This window comes from Castor canadensis, chromosome 11, assembly GCF_047511655.1.
Source record: "Castor canadensis chromosome 11, mCasCan1.hap1v2, whole genome shotgun sequence".
Lineage (NCBI taxonomy): Eukaryota > Metazoa > Chordata > Mammalia > Rodentia > Castoridae > Castor > Castor canadensis.
Window position 1 is genome coordinate 121,893,395 of NC_133396.1, and position 18,203 is coordinate 121,911,597.

Below are 18,203 nucleotides of genomic sequence, written 5' to 3' on the forward strand. Positions count from 1 at the left end.
CTTGTTATTGTTGTTATTTATTTATTTATGGTACTAGGGGTTGAACTCAGGGCCTACATCTTGAGCCACTCTACCAGCACATTTTTGTGATGGGTTTTTTCAAGATAGGGTCTCACAACTGTTTGCCTGGGCTGGCTTTGAGCCATCATACTCCTGAGTAGCTAGGATTACAGGCGTGAGCCACTGGTGCCAGGTTGTTGTTATTTTTTGTTTTTGCCTACAGATATCCTAATGTAATAGGATTGACTACATTTGTGTGAGTCTATTTCTGGATATTTTATTCTTTTTCTTTGGTCTATATATCCATCTTTACACCAACATCATACTGTCTTGATTACTGTAGTTTTGCAAGTATGGCAATCAGTCAGAACAAATCATCCATTGGTGTTCTTTTTCCAAGTTGTTTTGACTATTCTAAGGTAGGGCTGTGGCTTTGTAAATAAGATTTTATTGACCATAGCTATGCCTGTTTGTTTATGTATTTTCTATTTCTGTTTTGAATTACAATGGTAGAGATGAGTATTTGCAACAGGGACTTCATGGACTATCAGGCCTAAAATATTTGATATCTGGTCATTTATAGAAAAAGTTCACTGGCTCTTCATTTAGGTCCTTCATGTTATAAATATTGAAATTAGCAGGCTAATATGTGCAAAATACGCCTGCTAGCATTTTGATAGGGACTGGGTTGACTCTATAAATCAATTTGAAGAAAGTCACCATGTTCACATGAACCCTCCAGTCCATGAGTGTGGCATTTCCCTTCATTTATGCCAATCTTCCTCATCATGCTAGTTTCCTTAATTTCTCTCAGCAGTATTTTATTTCCAGTGGACATGTCTTGCACATTTTTGTTATGTTTATTCATAAATACTTTATCATTTTTGATACTATTATAAATAAGATTTTCTTGATTTCATTTTCAGATCATTCATTGATATTATATGGAGACATAACTGATTTTATATTGTGTCTTCTTTGTTAAACTTGCTAATTATTCTAGTACAGTTTGAAGATTTCTTTGGATTTTTTTATATGCAAGATCATGTTACCTGTAAATAAGGACAATTAATTTTAGTTCTTCTTTTCCAATTTGTATGACTTTATTTTTCTTGCCTTATTACACTGGCTAGAACCTCCAGTAAAATGTTGACCAGATGTGGTGAGAGCAGACATCCTTACCTTGGTTCTGATCATAGGGAAAAGGATCCTGTTTAGTATGATGATCTTTTTAAAGATGCCCACATCTTATAGATGCCTGCATAATCTTAATTTTCTGAGAGTTTTATCATGAATGGGGATTGGATTCTGTTAAATGCCTTTTCTGTGTCTATAGGCATAATTATAAGGCTTTTGTTCTTTATTAATATGATTTATTGCAGTGATTCTCAACTGGAGGATAATTTGTGCTCCCAAAGGGACATTTGATAAAGCCTTGAAAAAGTTTTGATTTTCAAACTAGGAAGGAATGTAAACCTAGTGAGTAGAGTCTGAGACTTCTGCTAAACATCATAGAGTGCACAATAAAGAATAACCTAGCCTAAAAAAGGTCAATAGTGCTGACGCCGAGAAAACCCGGTGTATTACATGAATTGGTTTCTGAGTATGAAAGCAAGCATTCCTGGATAAATTCTATGGGGTAAGATTGTATAATGATGTTTAGATGTTGCTGGATTTGAATTACTAATGTTTTATTAGGAATTCTTGAATCTCTGTTCATTAGGAGTATTAATCTGAAGTTTTATTTTCTTGTGATGCCTTCATCCAGCTTTGAATTGGACTACTAATGGTCTCACAGAATGGATAGGAAGAGTATTTTTTCTCTTGCATTTTCTGAGCTCATGTAGGCTTTGTATTATTTCTCAGGGATTTGACAGAATTTGCCAGCAAAGTTAACTAAGCCAGAACTTTCTGGTGTGTGAAGATTTTAGGTTACAAATTCAATTTCTCTACTTGATTCATGTTTTCTATTTCTTTTGAGATGGTTTGGTAAGACCTTGTCCATTTCATAAACATTTCCCAACTTTTGACATGAAGTGCTCATAACATTCCTTTACAATTCTTCTAATTTCTGTTAGTTATAGTGATGACCTCTCTTTCAGTTTAGATTTTGATAATCTGTGATTCACTTTTCTTGGTCGTTTTATATAACCTTTTGTTGGTGGTGGTATTGATCTTTTCAAGAAGCAACTACTGGTTTCAGTGATTTTTCTCTATTATTTTCCTGTTATTTATTTCAACTGTGACTTTATTTTCTTCCTTCTCCTTATTTTAAGTTGAGCTTTCTCCTTCCTTGTTAACTATTTAAGAAGAAAGTTTAGATCGTTGATTTTAGATCTTTCTAATCTAATCAAAGTTTTAAGCTATAAACCTTCTAAGCACTGCATTGTGGTAGCCCATGCATTTTGATACATTGTTTTCACTTACAGTCAGTTCAAGCTATTTTCTAATTTCTTTTTCTTGCCCATAGGTTATTTTCTTTTTAATCAGCTTATATTAATTATACAGAGGTTTCATTGTGATATTTCCATACATACATATATTTTATCATATTCATCCCCTCCATTATTCTTTCTCACCACCCTCCTTCCTTGTTTATTTAAGAAATTTTAGTGAGTTTCATTATTCTAATTTCATGTATACATATAATGTTCTTCAATAATATTCATTTCCCCATTCCCCTCTCCATTCACCCTACCACTCCCAGTGGTTCCCTCACTTTTACATTCATGTCCTATTTTAAGGTCTAGATTCTGCATATGAAAGAAGACATGCAATATTTGTATTTCTGAGTCTTACTTCTCTTAACATGATGATCTCTAGTTCCATCCATTTTCATGATAATTTCATTTTTCTTTATGGCTGTATATATATATATATATATAGTCACATTTTTCTTTATCCATTCATCTATTCTTTGGTTGATAGGCACCTGGGCTGACTCCCTACCTTGGCTATTGTGAATAGTGCTGCTGTAAACATGGGTATGTAGGCATCTCTACAGTATGTTGACTTACATTCCTTGAGATATGCCCAGAAGTAGTATGGTAGGATCATAAGGTAGTTCTATTTTTAGTTTTTTGAATACCCTCCATATTTATTTCTAAAGTTGTTGCACTAATTTACATTCCTACCAATAGTGTATAAGGGTTCCTTTCCCCACATCACATCCTCACCAGCATCTGTTGTTGTTTTTCTTGGTGATAGCCATTCTAACTGGGGTGAGTTAGAATCTCAATATTATTTTCATTTGCATTTCCTTATGCCTAAGGGTGTTGACTATTTTTTCATGAATTTATTATAGGCCATTTGTACTTCTTTTGCAAACTGTCTGTTCAAGTCAATTGCCCATTAATTGGATTATTTGTGTTTTTAGTGTTTAATTATTTTGAGCTCTTTATATATTCTATATATTAGTCCTTTAATGAATAGCTGGCAAAGATTTTCTCGCATTCTGTAAGATGTCTCTTCATTCTGGCAATTGTTTCCTTTGATATGCAGAAGCTTTTTAATTTCATGAAATCCTATTTGTGAATTCTTGCTCATGAGCAATTGGAGTCCTAGTTAGAAAGTCACTGCCTATGTCTCTATCTTCAAGTGCTTTCCCTATGTTTTCCTGTACAAATTTCAATTTCAGGCCTTCTAAAGTCTTTGATTCAATTTAATTGATTTCCATACAAGGTGAGAGATAGGGATTTAGTTTCAGCCTTCTATATGTGGATATCCAGGTTTCCCAACACCATTTTTTGAACAGGCTGTCTTTTCTATAGTGTATCCTTTCGGCATCTTTGTAGAAAATCAGATGCCTGTAAGCTGTGTGTTTATTTCTAGGTCTTCTATTCAACTCCTTTGGTCTACATGTCTGTTTTTGAGCCACTACTATGCTGTTTTTGTTACTATGACTCTGTAGTATTGCTCCTTTTGCTCAGGATTGCTTTGGCTATTCAAGGTCTTTTATGATTCAATATGAATTTTAGGATTTAAATTTTTGATTTCTGTGAAGAATGACATTGAAATTTTGATGGGGATCACATTGAATCTGTAGATTGCTTTCAGTAGTAGTATAGCCATTTTCACAATGTTGATTTTGCTGATCCATGAACATGGGAGGTTGTTCCATCTTCTAGCGTCTTTATTGCTTTCTTCAGTGTTTTATAGTTTTTGTTGAAGAGGTCTTTCATCTTAGTTTATTACTAAGTATTTTATTTTTAGTCTATTACGGATTGGATTGTTTTCCAGATTTCTTGCCCCACAGCTCCTCTCCCAATTTGTGCCTCCAGGGGTAGCAAATATCCACGCCTAGGGGTGTATAAATTACCCAGAGCACCAAGAGTTCTGGACTGGATGGGAGGAACTGAGGGAATCAGGCCTTCTGCCTGAAAGTCTCCACACTTTCAGACACCACCCCAGTCAATCACCCTATGGGAGAGAAGAGGCTGGGCTCACATCTCTCAGTCCTACTCGGTAACAACCCCCATGCAGCTGAGAGGCAGAGGCCAAGCAGAGCATTCTGCCAGCCAGAGACTTGGAGCTGCTTTGAAGTGATCCTCAGGTAATGGCACTCACCAGACAGGATGGGGTCACTGAGTTTTGCAACTATCACTGCCTGAGTTCCTCACTGCTTAAACTTCTGAGCTCCCCTCTCCATGATCCCACTTGTGGCAGTCTCTCCCCCAGACACTGTGGCATGGTCACACCAGGCTCCTTGAGCTGTGATACTTGCTTGTTTTCAGGTCTCCATTGTTGCTCAAAGAATGGGCCCCCCTCTCAAGGTGGGCACATGGCTATAGTACTCTTGAGACATGAGGAGCAGCAAAGGGTCTTTCTCCTCCAGTGCTAGCCATGCAGCAGTAGTCATTGTCACACCAAATCCCAACACTGGGTAAGGCTTGAATGAAGTGTGGGTTTATGAGGTTTGGCAGTCTGTGGCCAGAATGGCCTGGCTTACCTTGTGGTTGTGGCTTTGGTTTCAGCTTCTTCTTCCCCTCAGGGAGCTAGGGTTAGAACTGCAGGTTGTTTCCTATGTTTCTCTGGTTCTCTATTTTTCAGCTGTTTTGTTACCTCATGATTCTCAGTGCTATTCTTCTTTTTCTGACCTCAGAAGTCTCTCCTTTGCTACCCTGACTCTTCTCACTCACGAAGTCAATCAAAAAAGCTTCTAAACTGTCAGCTTGTCCCCCTCCATTTCTACCTATAGGTTATTTATGTGTTTTCAAATACGTAGGAATTTCCCAGATTTCTGATTTCTAATTCCATTGTACTTAGAAGATTCTTTGGATACCTTGAGTACTTTTCCATTAAAAGTTATTTATGGCACAGAATATTATGTTTTGGAAATATATCATGTACACATGAGACTGTTTATTCTTCTGTTATTGGGTGGAATGATGTATACATTTCCCATTAGGTAAGGGTGGTTGATAAAAGTGTTTTCATGTCTTATATTCTTACTCATTTTTGGCTTACACGCTCCGATTATTGAGGGTTATTGCAATCACTGACTGTAATGGTGGATTCACCTATTTTTGCAGTTCTAACAGGGATCTTCTTGATGAACAGACACCTTCATTATTATTATATGACCATCTTCATCCCTGAAATCTTTTGACATTATCAGCTTTTGATTAGTATTTATCTTATCAACTGTCTTGGTTTTCTATTGCTGCACAAAAATTACCCTAAAACTCAGCAGCTCAAAGTAACATACATTAATCCAGTTTCTGTGAGCTAAGGAATCTGGACACAGTTGATTTCTTTGCTTCATGGTCTTTCATAGGCTGCTATGGAGTTGTTGGCTGGGCTCTAGTCATCTCAAGGATTGACTGGGAATGGACTGATTTCCAAGTGCACATCGTTGTTGGCAGGATGCAGTTTTTGGCAGATTGTTAAACTGAGGGCCTAAATTCTTTGTTGGTGGTTGGCAGTCTGGCCTCTCCTTGTTACACAGATCTTTCCAATATTGCCAGCTAGCGAGACAGGAATCATAATCTTATATAATCTAATCATAAATATGACATCTCCTTACCTTTTCTGTGCTCTGCTGGTTTAGCACTAGGACTAGCCTATACAGAAAGGCATAAATACCAGGAGGTTGGAATCATTGGGAGCTGCTCTACATCTTCCCCTCTGAGATTATGGGATCCTTATGATAATACCAGTTTTTCTAATCTTTTGCATTTTTGGAGTTGGGAAGTTCCTTAATTTGAGGAGTTTTGTCATAAATTTGTCCCTACCTGCTAGCAGTTATCACCTTTAGCTTTCTAGCACTGTTAAGGAGTATTTAGTTTTTTACACTTATAATTTCAGATTAAGATTTGGGGAGGGAAGAAAAATATGTTCAACTCGCCAGCCTGAACTGGAATTTCATTCTTGTCTGCATTGCATTTAAATGAAAAAGTTAAAATATACACTTTCCTAGTTAAAAAGGCTGTTAAGCAGGACATGCAAAAAACCTCTAATACACATCGGACAACTATAAATATTCCCCTATTTACAGATGAGGAAGAAAGGCTCAGAGAAGTTAAATAACTTGTTGAGCCAAATTGGAAGTCATCACGTTAAGCTGGGGGCAATTATTTTGCATATATAAACCAAATGACAAGTCCCTTGTGATTATGTTTACAAACTCTTATGGCAAGAGTGAAGAGTCAGCATGTTAACTAAAAGGGTCTTGGAGTGAAGGCCTCTTCAAGCCAAATGCAGTCTAAGAAAGCTGTTCCAAGCAATAGGCTAGAGACATCTTGTGTTGTAGATTCAGGATCTTGTTACTTATTGATAATTGTACCTTACACATTTAATTAAGATGAAATTGTGCAGATAATCTTTAAGACAATCCAGAGACAAGACACTATGTAAAGCATTCTGAACATTGACTCTTATGGCCTTTACATTAAGATTGCTCTTCAGTCTCACCACCTCCCCCCATCATTTTCTTAGAAACTCAGCCCACCTAAATCCTGCTTTGGGATTCTAAAGCTTAAGAAGTTACCACATTGTAAGACCCACTCCTTTACTAACCTATTTTATATGTGGTAGTGATTGGCAAATGTTTCAATTCAACAATAACTGCCAGTCTTCATTATTTCTCCTTTAAAATAGGGCTTAAGAGAGCAGAAAAAGGGCAGATAAGGCCACATAGCCTTTGAGACACAAATTCACACATTGTATTCCCTTTAATGTTTAACTTCTAAACACCAATACTAAGATATACGCCTGCATAATATTCCTTCACTAAGGCAGTTATTTATAGTCATGGTAAAGATGGGGTGAAATGATACAATCTATTTTTTCTTAACAGAAAGGTTTATATACTCCCATAAGTCAGCTGTCAAAAATGAGACAGTTTCTGAGATATTTTCTAATATGGCAAGGTTTCTCAAATTGAGACGAATTCTGTCCATACTCAATTATCCTGTTATCTTCTTATAAATGATGTAACCTATAAGAAATGTCGACACTCAAAAACCTAATAATACGTTTTGGACTTTTTCTTATGCCTCCTATAATCAGAAAATCTATTCATCACTTATTTTGGAGAAGTACACAAAGAAAGACAAATTCTGCTCAGATTTCTAAGTTAAATTATTCTTTTTGAGGAAATCCTGATACCCCCAAGTAAATTGGTTAGCAGTTAATAATATTTAAGGGTAATATTCTTTTTATAACAGGAGGAAACATTAATACATGTCTAATAACTAAACTTGGTACCTACAACCAAAATACCTCCCAAAATAATGACTCATATTCTTGGCTTACTCCCTATATCTATTCCTAACAAGAATATAGGCCCATATTAAGACAGAATATTACATTCTTTCACATTTATTTTATATTCTATTTGTCTCACTTATCATAAGCTTATTAATAATAGAACAACTTTTGATAATTTAACCTTTGCCTTCAACCGTATTACACTGGAATTAAATCATATAGAAAAATATTTTTTCATTGATTTTACCAGATGCATCAACAGTGTGATTTATTTTTGGTTAAGTAATAAAAACACTTTGGTGTCGATTTTTCAAAAAAGATAACCTTGAATTAATGAAAATGGTCATTAAAAGATTTCTAGGTTTTTTTTTTTTATAAAAATCAGTATTTAGAATTTCACAGTGAAGAGGTCCTAAATTCCTCATACAACATAAAACTATATAAAAATAGAAGACATAGACATCTTTAAATCTTTAATCCTTTGATTAAGCAGCAAGCATATTATTCTTCCAGGCCAAACACTGCTTAAACAAAAAAGGAAAATGACGTGCAGAATATTTACAAAATATGCAAAGCACACAATAAGGACATCTCACTATATACATGTGTCATATTACTAATGAAGCTAAGATTTTTCTACTGTGTGCTCTAGTGTATGTAAATAAAATTACAGCACATCCCTCAGATACAGCACCTTGGCCCATGTCTTGGATAGAACAGATTTTAAATGAATCACAATATACTGAACAGCTGGACAGATGCTGGTGCTGACCAGCTTGACTCACACACCCCACATACTGTGTACTGAAGGTCTACTGACAAAAGACAAGACAATAAAAGCTGTCAAGGTATAGTATGCACATATGCAAGACAATCGAAGTGCTTTAAAAATGCTTTAGATATTTTAAGATATAAATGTCCCCCATGGCTTTTTAAAGTAAAAATAATTGTAAATTCTTTAATATTATTTTAAATCAGTTAAATGCTATCTGGCTATAATCCCGAGGCAGGAACTATTTAAGATGATCCAATGAGGAAGAAAAGGACCTATCCTGTAAAACGTTTTGATTTTGCCAGAACATAGGGTCCTAAATGAAGTGGTCTAAACTCAAAAATTAAAATCAATGAATTTGGGGGGAGAAATGACCCAATCCTTGTATGCACATATGAATAAAACAATAAAAAAAATTAATGAATTTAAATTTATAGCTCTTTAAGGCTGTAGAGCCAATAAAAGGGACTATTCTTCTAATATTTGGGGGATAAATGACCTCTCAAAACATAAATTAGGGCCACTGATGTTGACTGCTTGGTGAAATGTGTTGAGAATGTGAACGTGCAAACATTTAGCCTTATGTCCCACTAGTATAGCAATCTAAGCAATCTGTTCCTTTGCACAAATCATGATTCCAATATGAAATCATTGTATCAAAAAATATCAGTAACACAGTGTGTAAATACTATCACTTGTAAACTATTCTTTGTAGGTGCCTGCTTAATGATTATGTATTGAACTAAGACTTCTTTAGTCTTTCTTTATAAAAAGGGGTCTCAGTATTTTTAGTTAACAGCACAATTATGGCAATATACTGATACATCTTTAGATAACACAGAACAAATTCTTAAATTCATTTTATGAAATAATGTTGATTTAACCCTAAACCAAACCCAGGAGCACAGGTTGGTTGCAAGGAATACACAAATGTACCCAAGTAGTACAACAGAGATTTATCAAGAAAACACCCTTCATATTAAGTGCAGACTATGTTAATAAGTACGAGGGCAGTTTTAAGTTTAGAAACTAAACACAAAAAGGGTATTGTAAATAAATGCTTCTATATCCACCATCTCTACAGAACTGACAAAATATAATTTTCTTCTAAAATCCCCAAATGTAGGCAACTATTAGTTAAAAGCAAATAGCATTTAGAAACATAAATTTCTTTTTTAAAATCAACTACATTTTCAAGGATCTTAAAGACATTATATTTCAACAAATTAAGTCCTTATCTCTATGTAAAATTATTATTCCAATCCTCTTATTAATGATAGATGGTAAGGTCAAAGACCTTTAAAGAAGGACTTTGCACTAGGACCCTATACTGCATGTTAAAGGGTTAGTAGGTTCAATACATTCTTTGTGGTTTCATATAATTGCTTTGCAATTGATTAAATTGCTTTCTTTTAAAGGAATGTGTTAAATTCCTTTAGACAAAAAGCAACATATTTTGATAAAAGGGATATAGAGCTATAATTCTTTAAATATGAATAAAATGAACATTTATCAAAATCTGAAATGCAGGCTATTCTTGCACTCCTAACATAGGAAATGTTCTTAAAAAATTAAATAAAAGAAAAAAAGAAAGAAGCCAAACATCCTTAAGAAACGTAAGGAGTTTTTACAATATCTAGGTCAATATTCCTATACCAAGAAACTTGACTATGAAGAGGCAGGAATAAAAAGAACCTCAATAAAATAAATATAGTAGAAACAAAACAAGAAACCCTTGGTATATAGAATACTCAAATCTTTTTTTCCTTTTATGAAATCTCGTTGGTGTACACATATCTAGAAATGAGGCTAAGTGGAGGCTTTTTGTGGTGTAACATTTTAGTTTAGTGAACTAAAAAATTAGACATCCATTTATGCTAGTCCACTGCCACAGAACTAGTTTGCAGCCTCAGTATCTAGGAAGGATTATTATCTCCTTTTTTGCATCAGTCAGATGAGCACTGGTGTAATGGTGGGGTGAAAAGTTACTGCAGAGCTGTCCAATTTAATTTTTAGTGCAGTGAGGACTGTGAATCTGTCTGAATTCCAATAAGTGATGGTGGCTGTTGACCACCAACTGTGGACAACACTGGTCTTGGGTTTAGACGGGGTGGCATAGAATTAGCAGGGCGAATAAGAGGTGGTGGAGGCTGATTTAGAGTTGGCCGGGGCTGGATGAACCGAGCCTGCTGCTGGAGTGGAGGAGGCTGCCGGTGAAGAGCAGGGGCAGCAGGCAGTGTTGGACGAAGAAGTGGTGGAGGCTGGTTCAAAGTGGCAATGGGGGCTGTTGGTGTTGGAGTGGATGATGGGGCAGGAGGTGATGGACCCAGAGTCCGAGGAGCCTGTGGGGTCTGTGCCTAGAGGTGAGGAAACAAAAATACACGCATGAGATGTAAGTCCTAACGAATTTAATACAACATAGTTTGGGCTGTCACAGGAAAAACAAAACAAATCAAAACAAAACAAAAACATAACACCAGTGTTTATTGGAAGCACAAGCTTCTTTTATTTTAAACAAAACAAAAACAAAAAAACAAAACAAAAAAAAGAAATGAGGCTACCGAACAGGCATCTTTATTAGTAAACAGCTTAAAAATAGACTGCAGGAAAACAATACACTTTCCATTCTGCTAGGATCAGAAATTAGCACGTCATTATGACTTAAGAGTCACGAGAGATGCACCGCTGAGTAAGTGTATTGTCAACCTTTCATGCTCATTTAACTAGTCCTCTGACAAATTAACCTTACAGAACACCACACAAAATGGTGACTCCTCAACTCATATTAGCTCAAATTCCAGACACAAACACACCTCCTCTTCTTCATCAGTGCTCTTCCCTGATGGCACATTAGAAGCACTTTTTGTCTCCTCCCCTAAAGTAGAAGCATCACCATTAGAAGCCTGGGTTCCTTGTTCTGCTTCCCACTCCTGCAATACCTCCTCTAAGTTAAACCGACGCCTGTAGTTTACAAAGAAGTTCTTCACTTGGCCAACAGTCTTGTTGCCAATTACATCTGCAATAGCTTGAAAATCTTTACCATATTTGCGGACACCTGGAAGGCAAAGTAAATAATACACCTGTGAAGGATCAATGAGGAGAACTGTGTGTACTATACATCATGCACACACAAAAGATACCAGCAATGAAAATCCCTTCTGATAAATTCTGCTCATTTCTCAATTCTGAGATAGAGGCTAAGATATCAGGGTCACAGATGAAAACTATCAATTACATCATTTCATCGAGCCAGCCACTTGCCTTCAACTGAACGATCAGAAACTTACCATTTTTTTACATACTCAGTTATTTTCTCCAATCCTCTCTTGAACTCTCAAATATAGTCCATTTATTGTAAAGCATTGAATTCTTTGCTCCATCCTCAATCCATATTCATTTATTTCCCTAGTAGCCAGTCACCTAAATTTGAGCAACACCGTTTGTAAACAAAACTGGATGGGAATGAGCCATCTCTTTTATCCCCTCAATGGATTGATTGAGTAGCTTTATGGTTCCCCCATTAAGAAAAGCATTACAACTTTGGGCTTAATAGTAACTTAACATGATTACTTGCCTATCCCACCAGGGTACCAACAAATAGAAATAATTAAAATGTAAAAGCAGAATTATCACCATCTGATGGATTTTAAAAAGGGAAAATATTTTTAAGAGTCAGCTGGATTTTAATTCCTCTAATAGTTCTAAAGCTTGAGTATAAGAAGGATTTCTAGCTATGCTTTGTAGCCTAAAGGAGGTTAAGGTAGTGCTACTTGAAGAACACTGTGCATGTCCGCACAGTCTTAAATTTAAATTTAAGAAGGAGTATATATTTCTGTGAACTTAATTTTTCATTACTTTAGCTTCATGATAATGAAGGATAGTAACTAATTTATGAAACTGAAATAACCAATTGTGCTATAGACTTAAAATTGATAATAATTTGCTGTTAAAGGAATTCTGAAAGAAGTTTAAGGATGCATTTCTAGAAACAGATGCACTTAGCTCAAAATATAAAGGCTGTCAAAATCTTTTTATACTTTGATAACATCTTTTTAAAATACTAGGAAATTATAATTCATTAAAAGAGATGAGAAGGAAGAGAAAACTCAGGGGCTTAAGTAAACTTAACATTTATGTAAGCACAGATGAGAGACTAATATAAGACTGCAGCAGAAATGCTTTGTGTTTATCAATACCAATTAATGTGAAATGCCCAATTACCTGAAAGTACCATCTCAATGTCACATGGTTATGCTTTTAAATTTTGCCCTTATTTTAAATTGAGAATTTGGAACAAGCATCTCTGGCTACATTCAACTAGCAGGGACTGACCAATAGGGTGCGGGAGTTCCTTTACTGGAAGAGTATTTTGTATTGAAGATCTGACAGTATTATCCTGTAACTATATCCCATTTTAAATGAAGCTCTCTGGGTCTGTAGGCTATGCTCATTTGCTCTGTTCTCAAAGGAAAAGACATATGCATGACGACAAATTAATAATGACAGATACAATTTATGTTCTATAAACACAAATGAATTTATAGTCCCTTTGAATCTAGGGGTTCAGTGTCAGTTTGAACTTCACAGTTAAGATGAATTCTACTGCTGCTTAAGTTATACTGAGGGGTTTATTTGGCAATAAAAATTCTAGGTTACTTCATAGTAATAGTAATAGTTCTGTTAAGATATTCAAGTACTTCTTCACTATACATTAGAAAATAGCAGCTATTAAAAGGTTGGGTTTTGTGCCACTTCTAAATTTGGGATACATTTGGGACAACTGTTGATTAGAAACCAGACATAATGCTCTATCAGGGTACTAATTTTCATAAGGGATGCTTAATTTACATTATAGAAATGCAAAATATGAATACATGACTCTGGAAATGAAAGGTTTATGGCGAGGTTTAGACCTTCTGTATTCCTAATAGAAGTAACATTAAGAATAATTTTGATTCCAAGTCTTAAGATATTATAACCCTCAATACCTGTTTTGCAAAATATATTCCAAAAATTGCAAAATAAATTCCACAGTGGCTCCCAAGTCTGATTCTGTTATACGACTGTCCCTTTTTTCCTGACTCTATTCCTTTGGATCTTTCACTCTTTTTCTTGCTCCGTGGGCCTTGTCATTAGTATTGTCACATTTACCAAATTATAGACCCTAAACTCAAAATTACTCCCCATAAGAGCTTGAGTTTTTCTAGAAGCTTTGGATGTCAAGGACTTTTCCCAACTGATCAGGTATGTTTATTAACTTGTATGCAAGTCTAAATCTTAAGGCTCAGACTGTAACACAACCAGTATCCTACTGGCAGTCTTCTCTGGGCCAGGGCAACCTTATCTGCTTGCCCCTGTGTGTTCTGCTTGTTCCTCTGTGTACCAAGATATGAAAAGGGCTGGGAAGTACTATCCTATGGAGTCCAAATTGGCCCCAGCATTATTACAATGCTGAGTTTGCACAAAGTGCTCAGGAAATATGATTTTTCTTTCCTATTAAGGCTTCATTTTACTTTTGAACCCCAAGAGGCATACATGATGGTACTTCTTTATCACTTCTGTCCTCTGCACTCCCAAAACACTACTCAATAGTATGTTCTGATTAGAAGATGGCTTTTTTTTTTTTTTTTTGTGGGACTGAGGTTTGAACTTAAGGCTTTGCCCTTGCAAAGCAGGTGTTCTATTGCTTGAGCCACACCTCTAGTCCATTTTGCTCTGGTTATTTTGGAGATGGGTCTTGTGCACTGTTTGTCTGGATGGGCCCTGAACTGCAATCCTCCTGATTTCAGCCTTCTAAGTAACTAGGATTACAGGTATGAGCCACCAGAGCCTGGCTAGAAGATGGAATTCTTAAGCTCTATGCTGTGGCCAGCAAGTAGGCAATCTCAAATGAAAGAGCAACTGACTTATTGGGACTGCTCCTTCAGAAGAATCTCTAATTAGGCCTCCAGAGGATGACTGAGCAGGAAGCAGTAATAAGGAACAACTAAACACATTATGGTACTACAGCTACCTAACTTCCAATCTACCCTGAGGGAAAGAGTAGTCCATTCTTTTTACCTCTAGGGTAAGAGGTCAGTTTTCAAGCGCTAGTGGAATAAACATTTGGAGAACCCTAGAAGGAGCAAAATTGTAAACTTTCCAGGGACAGAGTAAAATTATTTTTAATTAAATTTCTAGGCTTCATTTGTAAGTTAAAATGAAATAACTTGGCTTCCTATGCTGGCAATATTAATACTTATTAAAATTTGATATATTAAAAGTTTTTGGGAATTAACATAAAATATAACTCATTAGGATATTGCTATCATTATATTTTATGAAAATCCAAATTTTTCTAACCACTTACCATATTACCCAACATAAATCCATCTATTCACAAGCTGATTTTATACTTTGCTAAAGAAATTTATCAGCAGTAAAGACTTTAGCAAGGCACTGTCTGAATTATCCCAAATTCTGAATTAGTAGAGGTTGTACATTCATTTTCGGGGGACTTTTTGGCTAATAAGTCGGTAGCTTTAGAAGCATTTACACTTGATCTTAGCTAAAGGGCTAAGAAATGATTCCAGCAGCATGTATATGGTGTTTCCCCATTATGGTCAGGGAATATGAATTTGCTTGTTAAATTAGATAGCTGTTTCTGGTATGTTTAAAATGTTACCTTAAAATATGATTTTGGACTATACAAGCACACACACATACAAAAAGGCAAAGCATTAGCAGTGGGAAGATACAAGGAATTAAAAGTTCAGGGGATTGGCTTCATGCTTCTTATAGCGAAATTTCTTAAAGCGAGCACACACTTAACATAATTGAGAAATATAAATTTACCAAAATCTGTTCTTGGAATAACAGGAGCCTAGGTGCAAAGATACAAATTTTCTACTTTCACTTCCTTTCGACATTCATATACTAGGTTTACTACTCTTGCAAGTCTGTCAAATTGACTTTTTCTCTTACTTTATGAACTTTCTGGTTCTTTTTTTTTTTTTTTTTTTTAAAGTATGAGACAAAAACTAGAAAGAAGGAAGTTTCTAGATCTGTAACTTCAATTTCTCTCTCTCTCCTCTCCGGAGATACTGGGGTTGAACTGAGGGCTTTGGGCTTGCTAGGCAGGCAGGCACTCTACCATTTGAGCCATGCATCCAGCCCTTTTTGCTCTGGTTATTTTGGAGACAGGGTCTTGCTTTCCTGGAACCATGATCCTCTTTTTTTTTTTTTTTTTTTTAATTTGGCTGTACTGGAGGAGTTTGAACTCAGGGTTTCACACTTGCTGGGCAGACACTCTACGACTTCACTAACTCCGCCAGCTCTGTTTTGTGTTGGGTTTTTCAAGATTGGGTCTCACAAACTACTGCCCAGGCTGGCTTCGAACTGTGATCCTACTGATCTCTGCCTCCCAAGTAATTAGGATTACAGGTGTGAGCCACAGGTACCGGCTAACCATGACCTCTTGATCTCATCCTCCCACATAGTTGGGATGACAGGCAACACCAAGTCCAGCTATTGGCTGAGATGGAGTCTTGCACACTTTTTGCCAGGGCTGGCCTGAACTGCAATCTTCCTGAGCTCAGTCTCTCAAATAGCTAGGATGATAGGCATGAGCCACTGGTGCCCAGCTTCATTTCTCTTAAAAAGGATGAAATGTATGAATGACAAGAAGAGAAGGTAACTTTTACTGTAAGTATTAACCACTTGAACACAGTTCTTTGTCATTTTCTGTTCTACCTAAGATGGCAGGTAATATGAGAAAGAACTAAAAACTGAAGTTGGTATCATGATAAAATTGGAAAAATTTGTTTACTCTAAAACAGCATAAAGATTTTAATTGGAGAACAGTATTTTTCAGCATTGATGATTAGGAAATTAATACATTTAAGAGCTGGCCTAAAATAAAAATGGTAAAAATTCTGTACTATGCTTCTGCCCCTACACACTTTTAAAGAGCGTTTTGTATTATCAGTTAGATATACTGTTGTTTTCTGAAGACTGTTACTGAAATTGTAACATAGATAGAACTAGAACTAACATAATAAAGTGACAATCTACAAAAGTATAAACATATATTCCTATTTGACCTACGCATGACTGGTCATCACCCTTTTAATTAAGGGAGAGAGGAAAAGTCAGCATTTAGTTAATAACAATATGAGTAGATAGGATAGGAAAGTAAGGTGACAAACACATACTTAAACCCTATGAAGAAAATAATCTAAATGTTTGATTTAAAAGAGTTACAACAAAAAAGTTTTAAGTCTGAATAGTAGCATTAGTCATTTCTTTCTCTAGGTCACTATAATAGTTTACTATGAGTAAGCTAAAATGAAGCATTTTATAAATAAGTGTCAAACTATATAATGTCTTGAATATAAAACACTATACATATTAAAACACGTTAATATCAAAACATAATTTATTATTTTGTAAAACTGAAGTGGCCATTAGAGCAATACCACATAAAGGTTTATCGTAACAGTTGAAGAAAAAGAAAATGCCTGGTGAGTAGCATCTTAGTAACAAAGTATACATGTTATAATAGGTACTGCAATTATGTACCTTAGCTACTAAGACTCAGGTAGAGGTGAGATTACTATATAATTAAACTGTTTATAACACATACTTCTCAGCCATATATATATATATATATAATGTATGGGTACATAGGACAAAATGGCACTTTTTAATCCTCTCTAAAACAACTATTTAGGACACAAATAGCTCCATACTGTTGTACTTTATACAGTAACAACAAAAACAAAACCAAAATACCCAAAATGAAAACAACAATTCCAGAGTCAACAATAAGACATTAACACAATATTTTTAAAAAGTACCTCTGAAATCCTGAGAGCATGCATACTACCATACAGATTACTGCATTAGAGCAATTTATTTGAAGGGGTTACTTTTAAAATGTTCATAATATAATCCCAAATATGCCTCAGTACAGAGGACACGTTTCATTATAAGTATTAATACTTTACTCCTTTATTTTAGTACTTACAAGCTATGTACATACATATATCCCTACCCCTGAACGCAGATTTGTATAATATCCAACCAGCCATAGTATTCAATTGACTCCACCCTTAACGGAGGGCTGAAGAATGGTACCTAATCCTAAGTGCTGTACAGAGAAATATTAGCCCAGATTTTCCTAGATTATATTCAGAAAATCCTTTCACTGGACAATTTCTTATATTACAGTACAGAATTAACATACTAACTTTTAAGCAACCAGACACTGGAGACTAGGGTTTAATTCTTATCAGTCAATATACTATGACAGGGAGAAACAAGTTTTACCTGAATAAAAGGAGCAACTATTCAAAATAACCATGCTAGAGCTGTAAGCCATAGTTCTAAATGAATACGAAATAGCCAGTGAAAACCCTTATTTTTTAAAAATTAATGATCAGAGGGTAAAGTTTGAACAGCTGTTAGTGAACATCACACACTAAGCCTCGCTCTGACTTATTCCACAACTCAGTTCAACAATTATGAATGTGCTCATGCATGTCTGGCACCTCACCTGCAGTGCTTCAATGGGTTCTCTTATGAAATGACTGTGTCAGGCTGGATGAACAAAGGGAAGGCTGACAACATTCTATTTACAACATTCTGTGACATTTTCAAATCATGCTGGTTGGTTAATTCCTACTCTAATCCAAACGTAGAGTCACCTACCAGTCAATCTTTAATTACATTATTCTCAAAT

The 18,203-nt window shown here is 35.5% G+C and overlaps 1 protein-coding gene across 9 annotated transcripts in view; it reads right to left on the reverse strand.

Moving 5' to 3' along the window:
* Positions 1-7,805: 7,805 nt before the first annotated feature.
* The window catches only part of Rcor3 (REST corepressor 3), a 55,832-nt gene continuing 45,434 nt past the window's right edge, over positions 7,806-18,203 (reverse strand). For 4 of the 9 annotated variants that reach the window (XM_020172851.2, XM_020172852.2, XM_020172857.2 and 1 more), the window contains 2 exons: positions 11,296-11,537; positions 7,806-10,839 (listed from right to left, as the gene is read on the reverse strand). In XM_020172851.2, coding sequence (XP_020028440.1) covers positions 10,495-10,839; positions 11,296-11,537 — 587 coding nt within the window. In that variant the 3' untranslated portion in view covers positions 7,806-10,494. Of the gene's footprint in view, positions 10,840-11,295; positions 11,538-11,769; positions 11,903-18,203 lie in introns of those variants that run through there. The other 5 variants (XM_074048387.1, XM_020172855.2, XM_020172856.2 and 2 more) reach the window with 3 other exon arrangements.